At 36.6% G+C, this 13551-nt stretch overlaps 1 protein-coding gene across 1 annotated transcript in view; it reads right to left on the bottom strand.

The window, feature by feature from the left end:
• Positions 1 to 13551, bottom strand: part of vps4a (vacuolar protein sorting 4 homolog A) — an 80109-nt gene that overhangs the window by 40781 nt on the left and 25777 nt on the right. The window contains exons 2-7 of the mRNA XM_028809889.2: positions 13458 to 13551; positions 9231 to 9378; positions 1021 to 1085; positions 812 to 931; positions 489 to 645; positions 14 to 162 (exon numbers count right to left, since the gene is read on the bottom strand). The exon at positions 13458 to 13551 is cut by the window's right edge and continues 18 nt beyond it. Of these exons, the coding sequence (XP_028665722.1) occupies positions 14 to 162; positions 489 to 645; positions 812 to 931; positions 1021 to 1085; positions 9231 to 9378; positions 13458 to 13551 (733 nt within the window). The remainder of the gene's footprint in view (positions 1 to 13; positions 163 to 488; positions 646 to 811; positions 932 to 1020; positions 1086 to 9230; positions 9379 to 13457) is intronic.

Here is a 13551-nt window from a genome sequence, read left to right as displayed (position 1 = left end):
GAAGATCTCTTACCTTGCATTTGAACTAAAAATTCAGTTTTAATCCTCCGAGCAGCTTCACTCTCATTCTCATTTCTTGAGCCACATAGTGAATCCACTTCATCAATGAAAATAATAGAAGGCTTATGCTGACGTGCCAAATCAAAGAGATTTTTTACAAGTCTGCAAATTGAAAGATTTAGTATGTAATTTTTAAATTTATAAAGCATTCCTTTTTACTGTTCTTCTCCAGTTCTACTCTACTGAACTCACTATAATCACTGCAGAAAATTAAATTACAGTATTTTAACTCTTCACAATTTTTATTATTTAAATAACACAAATGCAATGTCAAAACATAAAAAGTAGCATTAATATATAATTTGTCATACACAGTGTATTAGAATACACTTTTTATTGTTTAAAGAATTCTAGTTCTATACATAGTAAATAAAACATACAAACATTACAGATTAGAAAAGGAGAAAAGTTGAATGAATGTGCCTTACTTCTCACTCTCTCCAAGCCATTTAGACATAAGATCTGAAGATGACACAGAAAAGAAAGTTGAATTGTTAGCCTCAGTGGCCACAGCCTTCGCAAGGTAGGACTTCCCAGTTCCAGGGGGTCCAAAGAGTAGGATTCCACGCCAAGGGGTTCGCTTTCCTTAAAAATAACAGAAAAAAAGAAAGAAAAATATTAACTAAAATTACAAACTTTGGAAAGAATATTTTGTCTTTGACATAACTAACACACCCATACAACATTTAAATTGTGCCTTCATACTTTCTCTTGGTATACTTTTTTCTTGAGGAAGAATGCAGTTGCTTGCCTGTAAATAAATGTGGGAACTTTATAGGCAAAATGACTGCTTCTTTAAGGGCTTCTTTTGCACCTTCCAATCCAGCAACATCATTCCATCGGACATTAGGTTTCTCCATAACAATGGCTCCTAAAAAATAAATGTAAAGACACTAGTTAAATCATCTGTCCACAGGATGACACACATTCAGCTACTATACTCAAATTTAGTTTTTTTACCCATTAGCTGTTCCTGTAGTTTTTTCTTTTCAGGATTTTCTCCCTCACTGTCACTGTCACTTCCACTTCAAAAAATAAAGCAGAAAAAAACAACACCCAAAATGTTAAAGAATGCAAATATCACATCTTTTGCTTTCTAGTACATCTTTGTTTTTTCAAACTATATTGAATTGCTTCATTGTAAATATTTTTTCAGCTTCTTCTCCAATTGCTCAAATTAGAGTGCACTGGGCAAAACAAAAGAACAAGAAAGAAAAACTGAAAATGCATATGTCTCAATTTCAAACACGTTTTTAACTTTAAAAAGATAGAGGAAAATATTAGCTATTAACATAAAACAATTACTGTAGAATCAAATCATTATTTAAATTAACCACTCTTCCTTTAATAAATTAAAATAATGCAATGGTAAAATGACTGCCAAAGCACAAGAAGCAACCAATTTACAAACCAGCAGTATCATACTATCTATGTGACATTGCAATTAATGATATTACTTCTAACCAATCTATTTATTTAAAAATATGCAGTTGTATGATAAAATCTGATAGTGTGTTCAAAATGTAATATTACAATAGTTTACTAAATAAAAACAGAACAAATAGTATGTATGATTTAGTGACATCTTTTTAAAAAGTGATATTTACGTAATGCTTGTGAAACTAGAATTTTTTTTATCATAATTCATCTCATTAAGATGGAAGTTAGCATACATAAAATGCTTCGATAAATATATCTTTTGCATGCCTGTACAGGTCAGGTATTATTTCTAAATGAATGGTGTCACTGTAAGGGAAGTTGAAATTACTTTCCTAAAGATTATAAATGGACAGCTTTAAAACAGTAATATTGATGCCAAGTAAATAGTTACTGTACATAAGGATTTTGTAAACCATCTTCAAATTACTTTAACGGAAAATTGATGTTAGACGTTAACTAGGAGGGACTAAACAACTTACCAATAACAGGACAAAGCGAGGCCAGCAAAGTTCTGAAGAACAGTACACAATAGACAGTGTCTGACTGTGTGTCCCATCCCCCCTTTAAAGGTGACTCAAAATGAGCACAGATGGGAGTCCCAGTCCACTATCCCAGATACGAGTTATCTGGAATTGATGACCCATTCCATAATATAATAAAACAAATATTGTAATATATTTTACAGAAAATGAATACCATTTTGGGCGGCACGGTGGCATAGTGGGTAGCGCTGCTGCCTCGCAGTTAGGAGACCTGGGTTCGCTTCCCAGGTCCTCCCTGTGTGGAATTTGCATGTTCTCCCCATGTCTGCGTGGGTTTCCTCCCACAGTCCAAAGATATGCAGGTTAGGTGCATTGGCGATTTTAAATTGTCCCTAGTGTGTGTGTTTGTGTGGGCTGGCGCCCTGCCTGGGGTTTGTTTCCTGCCTTGCACCCTGTGTTGTCTGGGATTGGCTCCAGCAGACCCTCGTGACCCTGTAGTTAGGATATAGTGGGTTGGATAATGGATGGATGAATACCATTTTGAAATTATAATGTAGACTTTTACAAATCAAAATACAGATATAAAAACAATTTAGCATACTGGCATAACTACTGGTAAGTATTACAATGAGAATCCATATCAAAACTGAGTTTCCGAAACTAAATAAAATGTAGGCTTTGGATGATGACTAGGGACTCCTCCTTATCTTCCATTAAGTAAGCTTAATGTTTGTGACAGGTGATTTCACTTGACTTTCATTTGTTGGGGCTTGTTTGACTGTTAGATTTCTAGTTGTATTGGATCATATTGAATATATTTGACTAAGCAACTTTCAAAGGGTTTGCTAAAGGATAACAGTAATAAACATAATCAAAACAAGAGGACACATATACATAAGTATGTATGCATGCATGTACTATACATATGGAGAGGTAAAGATAGAGTTTCTCTTTTAACTGTGCTTGAATGAATAATAGTGTAGCATCCCAGCCAGGTTGAAGCCTTTTTTTTTTTTGACTGACTGTTAGGTCTGATTGAGGGAGGGCGGAGTACAGCACGGAAGACTGACAGCAGGGTATTCATTGAGGCAGTAAGGGGGGGGGGGTGCTCCCGGGATGGGAGGAGGGGTTAGAGAGGGTGCTTAAAAGGGGGTGTGTTTGGGGTTACGAAGTTGGTGTTCTTTTTCTTGACTGCTCAAGTAAAAATTTTTTGGTGAGACTTTACTATGTCTGTTTTTTTTTTACTTTTTCTCTTTTCAAGCATGACGTGGAGGTCGCTACAATATGGTATGAAACAGAATAAAGTCTTATCAACACTGCACACACACTACATAAGCATTCTGCAACAAAAAAGTTCCACTCAGACACACTGTTCAAATTTACATTAAAAACAGCAAATGAAATTGGCATGGACAAGTAAAACAAATGATTAGTTATGCATGTCCGGTAGTCTCATGATCACCAGTAGCAGGTTGGTATCCAGCACCTACCAGTATCATAGATACAATAGTTAATTGTATGAACAACTAAATGCATTTTTCAGAGGCAGAGATTGTCTTTATAAAAGATTTTATGTTTGATATACCGAAGCAATATAAAAGTAAGTCCATTCTGGCACCAATAATTAAAGAAAGGGTCTTATGTGCATTGGGAGCTCAATGAACAACAGGGCGGTCAAGAAAACTATACATCAACATTTATTTCAAACCATTGAATCATTTTCCAAGATGTGCAAATGTCAATGTATATAAAATGAGCATCATGTACTACCATTGAACTGAGTTTGGTCATCAACATTGGGGACAACAGTACAATTTAGTGCTTTAATATTGAAATGTCACTATTCAAATATAACTGTAGGTACAGTAATCCCTCTTCTATCGCGGGGGTTGCGTTCCAGACCCCCCCCCCCCCCCCCCCCCCCCCCCGCGAAAGGTGAAAATCCGCGAAGTAGAAACCATATGTTTATATGGTTATTTTTATATTGTCATGCTTGGGTCACAGATTTGCACAGAAACACAAGAGGTTGTAGAGAGACAGGAACGTTATTCAAACACTGCAAACAAACATTTGTCTCTTTTTCAAAAGTTTAAACTGTGCTCCATGACAAGAAAGAGATGATAGTTCCGTCTCACAATTAAAAGAATGCAAACATATCTTCCTCTTCAAAAGAGTGCACGTCAGGAGCAGATAATGTCAGAGAGAGAAAGAAAAGCAAACAAATCAATACGGCTGTTTGGGCTTTTAAGTATGCGAAGCACCGCCGGACAACGCAGCTGCTAGGAAGGGAGCAATGTGAAGGTAGCCTTTCAGCATTTTTTTAGAGGAGCGTCCATATCGTCTAGTGGTGGGAACAGCCCCCCCTGCTCACACCCCCTTCGTCAGAAGCACAGAATGTCAGAGAGAGTGAGAGAGAGAGACAGAGAAAAACAAAATTAAAAATCAATACGTGCCGTTCGAGCTTTTAAGTATGCGAAGCACCATGCAGGAAGCATATCAATTGACAAAACAGCCACATTTAAGCCCAGCAAGGAAGAGAGCAATGTGAAGGTAATCTTTCAGTGTTTTTTGAGGAGCGGCCGTATCTTCTAGGGGTGCGAACAGCTCCCGTGCTCACAATATATTTGAGGAGTTTTATTTAATAGGTAATAGGCGCTTTGGTTGGGTAGCTTCTCAGCCATCTGCCAATAGCGTCCCTTGTATGAAATCATCTGGGCAAACCAACTGAGGAAGCATTTACCAGAAATTAAAAGACCCATTGTCCGCAGAAATCCGCGAACCAGCAAAAAATCCGTGATATAAATTTAAATATGCTTACATATAAAATCCGCGATAGAGTGAAGCCGCGAAAGACGAAGCGCGATATAGCGAGGGATTAATGTATTTAAAAAAAACTGTGCCAAAGGCAAAAACTGATGTTCAAAAGTAAAACAAAAATTGTTTATTTTATCTGACACTAATTTCAATATCATGTTACTCCACATGCATTATATGGCATTGCAGTATTTAAGAGATCCTTTCTACACATCAATTCCCGGATCTATTCCACCTATGCATAGTTGTGTTTTTGAATGGATAGCTTTTATCTTTCATTTGTAAAACAGACAGGCAACACATTCTTTTACAATGCATTTTGGGAGAGATTTTCTACCCCACTTCAGTACTTTTGGATCCACAGTTGTACTAAGAACTGATTTATAAACACTTCCCTGGCACCCCAAAAGAATCTTTCTGCTCCCGATTTTGTTTTGGTTTCCTCTTGAGCCTAAGATCCTCGATTTACTATTATGTCTGAGTTATGCTAGAGCTATTAAGAATCCACTCTGCAAGAGAAAGGAGGATGTTCTTCTTATTGAAGATAATGGAAAACAACCATATTTCTGATTTTTATTATGTAATTATAATGCCTTAAACCACAATTTTAGAACAGACTTTTTAATGTCAAATAATTTTTTTTCTAACTCGGCCAACCTGTAGTCTCACATACAGCCATGTAGTGATTCAGGTGGCTTCTGACTTCCTGCAAAATGCCTAAATAATAATGCAAAAAGAAAAATAGATATTAATGTCACCTGTATTACATTATGCTGTAACTGTAAGGAAAAAAGAGAAAACATTTTTAATCAGTCCCATACATTATTCCTTGATCACCTTCTCCTACTCGCAGTACTCAACTAGTTGTGAGTCAGGACCTTACACACCCACTCTATCATATATTAGCTACATTTTTATTATTATTTTTATTCTTGAAAAAGACTGCTGGAAAAAAAAAAGTTTAATTGCTGTGTTTTCAAGTGTCATATTTGCATGCAAGCAGTTGTTTTCAAATGTGTCTTTTAAGCAAAAGCACAAATGCATTTCATGCTTTGAAGACACATCAGAAGAAAAGAATAAAAATATTAACAATATATAAAAATTGGCACATATGTTACAAACAAAAATGTAGTACACAGAATATTTAACATTTGCTCAAATATTTACTTGGTTTTAAGAGGAGTACAGTGATCCCTCGCTATATCGCGCTTCGCCTTTTGCGGCTTCACTCCATCGCGGATTTTATATGTAAGCATATTTAAATATATATAGCGGATTTTTCGCTGCTTCGCGGGTTTCTGCGGACAATGGGTCTTTTAATTTCTGGTACATGCTTCCTCAGTTGGTTTGCCCAGTTGATTTCATACAAGGGACGCTATTGGCAGATGGCTGAGAAGCTACCCAGCTTACTTTTCTCTTTCTCTCTCTTGCGCTTTCTCTGATTCTGACGTAGGGGGTGTGAGCAGGGGGGCTGTTCGCACACCTAGACGATACGGACGCTCGTCTAAAAATGCTGAAAGATTATCTTCACTTTACTATCTTTTGTGCAGCTGCTTAGTGAAACGACATGCTGCACAGTGCTTCGCATACTTAAAAGCTCGAAGGGCACGTATTGATTTGTGCTTGAAAAACAAACTCTGTCTCTCTCTCCCTGCTCCTGACGGAGGGGGTGTGAGCTGCCGCCTTCAACAGCTTTGTGCCGCGTGCTTCGCATACTTAAGCCAAACAGCCCTATTGATTTGTTTGCTTTTGTCTCTCTATCTCTGTGACATGATCTGCTCCTGACACACTCCTTTGAAGACGAAGATATGTTTGCATTCTTTTAATTGTGAGATGGAACTGTCATCTCTGTCTTGTCATGGAGCACAGTTTAAACTTTTGAAAAAGAGACAAATGTTTGTTTGCAGTGTTTGAATAACGTTCCTGTCTCTCTACAACCTCCTGTGTTTCTGCGCAAATCTGTGACCCAAGCATGACAATATAAAAATAACCAAATAAACATATGGTTTCTGCTTCGCGGATTTTCTTATTTCGCAGGTGGCTCTGGAACGCAACCCCCGCGATGGAGGAGGGATTACTGTATTTGAATTTGAATTTTGGCTAATTTGACAACTCTAGAAAGGTGTTTAGTAAATTACTTATTGTAAAACCTTATATGGTCGTCCAGTCTAGTACAATTCCTCAACAGAATTATGCCCACCTTGAACATCTATACCAACTTTAAAAATGCATTTCATCAGCCTCCTTCCCCTTCTCCAATACAAGATATTTGGGACATTTTTGGATGTCAAAAACAGTCCACACATTCTATGGTTTACTGCCTCTCTAAAGGAGCCACAGAATATCTGGAACCAAAACAACTCTATGCATCAGTACATAGTCACTATTACTAACCATGGAGATTTAACTCATTTCACAAGAGCCTCCTCACCTAAACCTACTGTGACCAGATTAATGTCTCATTTACTCTAATTTTTGACAATCTAATTCCTTAGTCACAGGTCACCATTTAGTTGTTAGCCATTTTCATGTGTACTGGATAATTATGTCTCGGTATAACTCAGAATCTACATAATAATTTAGTTATAAGCTATACAAAACTGTACAGGCAACTTAACTTTTCTATGGAGATTTTCAAAGTATAATATATCAAATTGTATCATTTTGCCCCTTTAATTGTGCCATCAGTTGCCACAATTTGAGAGCTTTTGCTTATAGACACTCAATAAACTACTTTACTAAACAGTTATATATAAAAGAGTAATTAGGCCTGTGATATCTCTGTGGAAGATTTTGATGTCAATTCAAACAAGTATGTAAATAATAATAATAGAAGTCTGCCTTATTTCTCCACTTCTTTAAATGCTGAAGTGACTTAATAAAAGAAAAAACTGTAAACATGCAATGTCCTTATGCAACATCTGTTTCATAAGAAAAGCTTGCCAGGCAATGGACTAAATAAAGATACACAATTTGGTATTGACTGTATTTGGTGTTGTTTGCTAGCTGCTATACAGTGATCCCTCGCTATATCGCGCTTCGCCTTTCGCGGCTTCACTCCATCGCGGATTTTATATGTAAGCATATTTAAATATATATCGCGGATTTTTCGCTGCTTCGCGGGTTTCTGCGGACAATAGGTCTTTTAATTTCTGGTACATGCTTCCTCAGTTGGTTTGCCCAGTTGATTTCATACAAGGGACGCTATTGGCAGATGGCTGAGAAGCTATCCAGCTTACTTTCTCTCTCTCTCTTGCGCTGACGTAGGGGGGTGTGAGCAGGGGGGCTGTGTGCAGCTGCTTCCTGAAGGACATGCTGCACGGAGCTTCGCATACTTAAAAGCTCAAAGGGCACGTATTGATTTTTTTTATCTGTCTCTCTCTATCTCTCTCTCTCTCTCTCTCTCTTCCTGCTCCTGACAGAGGGGGTGTGAGCTGCCGCCTTCAACAGCTTTGTACCGGCGGTGCTTCGCATACTTAAAAGCCAAAAAGCCCTATTGATTTTTTTTTTGACTGCTTGCTTTGCACTCCTTTGAAAAGGAAGATATGTTTGCATTCTTTTAATTGTGAGACAGAACTGTCATCTCTGTCTTGTCATGGAGCACAGTTTAAACTTTTGAAAAAGAGACAAATGTTTGTTTGCAGTGTTTGAATAACGTTCCTGTCTCTCTACAACCTCCTGTGTTTCTGCGCAAATCTGTGACCCAAGCATGACATTCTAAAAATAACCATATAAACATATGGTTTCTACTTCGCGGATTTTCCTATTTCGCGGGTGGCTCTGGAACGCAACCCCCGCGATGGAGGAGGGATTACTGTATTCAAATGATGAATGCTAGGGATTTGTTGTGTTTGTGGGTGATGTTACAGAAACCAAGAAGGAGAGTTTCATTAGCTGCAATGTTCCCTTAATTCAGCTTTTAAAAGTTCTACATGTAATTGAGCCTACCTGATCATGGACATATTACAGAGTACCAAAATTACCTAATGCAGAGGCTAACTACACCCAGAAATAAATACACAAAACAAAAATTCAGAGGTAGGAATGTTTAATATTTGTACCTCCCTTTTCCCCCTGTCCATTACTGCTTATGTCCCTCAAACAGATTAAATAATACTCTCACCAAAACCACATTCTAAGAATGTAATCAACAATTAAAATAAAAACTAAAGGTGTTAAGGTCAATGTTTATTTTTCTACAGAATTGTCGAACACATAAATAACAAATGGCAATGAAGATAAAGATGAAATCATAAATAAATGAATGAAAGTTTACTTTTATCTACCAATTCACTGTGACAAGAACTGGAAGTGAGGAAGAGGGAAAAAGAACTGAACTGACAATAGTAAAAAATCTCATACAATGACAATCATCTAATATGTTTGCTTTAAACTGAGACCCTCTGTTCCTAAAAATATGAAAAACACACTTACCCTTTGTCATTCTGCTGGGATTCCTTAACAGGTTTCTTCCCATGTTTATCTTTGTTTTTTAAATAGTCTTTTAGCTTCTCTGCCCGGTCTAGGTATTGCACACATTTTCCTCTGATGCTCTCCTTAGCTTTATCGCTGTGTGCTTCATCTAAATTGAACAAAAACAGAACAAAATCACTTAATATGAAGCAGAGAATTGTAGTCCTATATTCAGCATAACATTTCATACTGTTACTTAAAAAGAGTTTATAACTAAACCTAAATAATATTATTCCTAAAGTAAAATTGATATAATTGTGATGGTAGCTCTCAAAAACTCTCATCTTTATTACCACTCATTTGATTTTTTTCCCCATTTGTTGCTTCTTCACACCTAATCTACATACATTTGCAGTATTTTTTTTCAAATTTGCAATTCTTTATTCAAACTTTGACTGCAGATGTGATGCTAAGAATTGCCAAAAACAGCATTCACAATGGCACAAAGGACCATGCGATTCGAGTGCTACTCCTTACACAATGTGTGGACACTAATCTTCCATTTCTTCTTTAAAGTGGTCCTGTAAGTGTACAGAATTACCATGTTTCCTGCTAAATGGCATGCAAAATATGAAAATTGTAAAGATATATGCTGTGCTTTTATCCTGAACAATACACATACAGTACACATAGTGCATTCAAATTGTCTTTCAAATACCACCTACACTCATTCCTTGCAAAAGTGACAAAAAAACACATTCTATACTGCACTACTGTACATGCTGCATTAAATGTGAACATGTTTTTCAATGCAGTGCTTTATATTATGGAGAAATATTTATTGGCAAAAAAAACAGAAATGTTTGTTAATGAACTGTTAAAGTTGTGGACTTTTACTTGAACATCAGCTGCACAAGCATTGTTAAGCAACTTGGGCATCACAAGTTATAGTTTGCTCACTGTATTAGCAAATTTTAAGTACACTTCATGAAATTACTGATGTTAAAGGCAAAGTTTATAGCAAACAGACTGGTATTGTTGACTCAGCATTTTGGATGTTTATTTAAAAATAACACAATTGTAATATTCTGTTGACAGGCTGAAGGTTTTTTAACATATGCTTAAAGTGTGCGATTTCACCATTACTTTTCTTTCTTTTTTTTAACAAATGCATGTATATGTTTAGTTGGTTTAAGATTAAAACAAGTTCTGATTTTATTTTGTTTGGTTATCAATAGTAATACATTATGGTTATCAAATTTAGGCCAACTTTGTGTGGGGCGCCAGCCTATTACATTCCATATTAGCCAATATATAAATGGATCTCCACAATTTCAGAATTGGAAAGAAACACAGAATACCCAGAAAAATCCTATGACAATTCTCAAGTATCCTTATTTAGATACACAGAAGCTTTCACAGCACATTTAAACATTATGAAGGGAGACTAGGCATTTGCTCTGTGTAAGAAAATTAATTATAAAATTGCTGTTATTTTTTCCCTATTTAAAAGACAAGTACATATACCACCAATTCTCATAAATTGCTAGCCTCCATTTACAGTGGTGTGCAAAAGTATTCAATCCCTTTGAAAGTCATGATTTTCTGCATGACAAAAGATCTGTAAACATTTTCCATTCAGTATTTTTAATGTGAACTCTTATGCTGCAATAATACATTTCCAAACTGAAAATAAACCATTTTCTATAGATACTTAACTGAAGAATAAAAACTCAAATTTAATCATCTTATTGAGGTAAAGTTTAAGTTAACAAAAACTGAAAAAGGGAAATTCCAGAATATTACAAGTGGGCCTTCTTCAGAGAACAACTAATATGTTACAACATACAGATGTTCTGCAGCAATTAAAGTAAATTAGGCTTTGCAAGTTGAAGCAAGGCGGCACGGTGGCGCAGTGGGTAGCGCTGCTGCCTCGCAGTTGGGAGACCTGGGGACCCGGGTTCGCTTCCCGGGTCCTCCCTGCGTGGAGTTTGCATGTTCTCCCCGTGTCTGCGTGGGTTTCCTCCGGGCGCTCCGGTTTCCTCCCACAGTCCAAAGACATGCTGGTTAGGTGGATTGGCGATTCTAAATTGGCCCTAGTGTGTGCTTGGTGTGTGGGTGTGTTTGTGTGTGTCCTGCGGTGGGTTGGCACCCTGTCCAGGACTGGTTCCCTGCCTTGTGCCCTGTGTTGGCTGGGATTGGCTCCAGCAGACCCCCGTGACCCTGTGTTCGGATTCAGCGGGTTGGAAAATGGATGGATGGATGGATGGATGGATGGAAGTTGAAGCAAACAATTTGCACAGATGTCACAATGTCTGTTGATTACTTAAAAACCCTCTGTCTTAAAGCAGAGTTGGAACAGACTGGGTTACTGCACCCTCTGAAGTACTACTTGGACAAAATTCCAGTAATGATGACAAGAAAACAGCAATTAACATATGAAATGAGACAGAGCAGTATTAGTCTTAGAAGTGCAGGCCTTTCATTTAGAGAAATTTAAGGGAAAAAAAAAAGTGAGTATGGTGTCCTACACAATCCAAAATCAATTGGAACCGGATACAAACTCTGATCGGAAAAGATCTGGCAGACCCAAAGTCACAATCCAATCAGAAGACAAGTTACTGAGGCTCACTAGCTTGCATTATAGGCACCTCACAGCGCAACAGCTTCAGGCAGAGATTAACAGTAGTCAAAAAAGCAAGTTTCAGTTTTTACTGTGAAGATGAGACTTTGTCCAGTCTGCAGTAGTCCATTGTTGGTACTTCAAGGCCCTATATTTTGTGGAATGACTTTCCTACTGCCGCTCACCCTGTCAAATCTGCAGCACAAAGTCTCCTCTTCACAACAGAAACTGAGGCTTGCTTTTTTGACCACTGTTAAGCTGTGCTTTAAGCTGTTCTTGAAGATGTTGTAATATTCTGATGTTTTTTACAGTTTTTCCTACCCTAAACTTTAAATTTAAACCTTTCAAAGTGTACTGCTTACCTTTTCACCATTTTAGAACATTCATTGCATTTCAACTGATTAAATCTGAAGAAAAACTGGACAAACTGAGGTGTTCTAAAACTTTTGTGCGATAGTGTGAATGTAATATATAAGGCACAAAATAATACTCTGAAATAAAGATGTTCACAACTTTCACCTGAAAGAGATTTAGGACAACTCAGTTATTAGGTAAGCATTGCTAGTCTAAAGTGGAAATGTAGAAAACATTTTACAAGTATATGGATGAGATATTGGGACACTAAGCTGTTATTTTTTTTTGCTTGATTTACAAAAAGAGATTTAAACATTCAGTTTTTTATAACTTTCCTATTATTTAATTGGAAAATATGAAACAAAATGATAATTATGACTTCAGCCATACAATTAGAAATGATGAGGAGCCATCTATACAGATAAAACTTGCTCTTTGCATTTGCATTCCACTTTTCCAATCTTTTAAAGTGGTTCTCAACTACTTTAAAGAATGCAGAGAAAAGGACATAGTGTAATTTACACAAATGTTTGTCACATACTGTTGCAAGTAAACTAATAATGATCTTTTCATTGGATATTTTCACAGCCCTTTTTCTGAGTATATGATTTTTTTTCAGTCTGTGATATCGTGGGGGTGCCAAAGGATTGTTAACTGTAAAATAAAATCAAGTACTATCTGGAATGTGTTTTGTAATGATGATAATGAATACTGATGCTTTCAAGTTTCCTTGAACATGCCAATTATAAGATGATAATGTAATTAATGCCACAGCAATTTGCCCCCGTTATTAATTTCCCTGTTGCTAATTCCTTATAAACTTCAATTCTCAAAATAACTTATCAACACACTGAGATCATATCACATGTATCACATGTGAGAATGTATATTCCCAGTTTAAAAACAATTCTAGGAAAACAACCACTTCACTCAGAATGTTTCTCAGAACAAAGTACATCAAACAAAATTTCAAAATTAGGAAAGAACACACTGTAAAGATTGTGTATTTAATGTTCAATGCAGAAAGCCTTTCAGATCTTTCTGCAGTAATAACAGAACATTTAATTCACAATATGAATTTATGAGAAGGCCACATAAACAATTTTTAAGACTCATAGCTTAAAGTTTTAATGTGACCACTTTGTTTTTGCATGTTCATTGTTCCTTCGTTGGTAGCTGCCAGTTATCCAACTAAGGACTGGTCCTAGTAAATCTGGAGCCCTTCTTCACATATTAGCAGTTACTCAAATGCTGCACTCTTTACAACTTACATTTAATTGCATGCAAAAAATATTCCACTGCATGCTGATAAAGCCGGAGAGCCTCTTCGTAGTTTTTTGCTTTATCTTCTTCTGTGGCTTTTGT

Source organism: Erpetoichthys calabaricus, chromosome 9 (genome assembly GCF_900747795.2).
Source record: "Erpetoichthys calabaricus chromosome 9, fErpCal1.3, whole genome shotgun sequence".
Classification (NCBI taxonomy): domain Eukaryota; kingdom Metazoa; phylum Chordata; class Cladistia; order Polypteriformes; family Polypteridae; genus Erpetoichthys; species Erpetoichthys calabaricus.
This window is presented reverse-complemented; position numbering and strand designations above follow the sequence as displayed.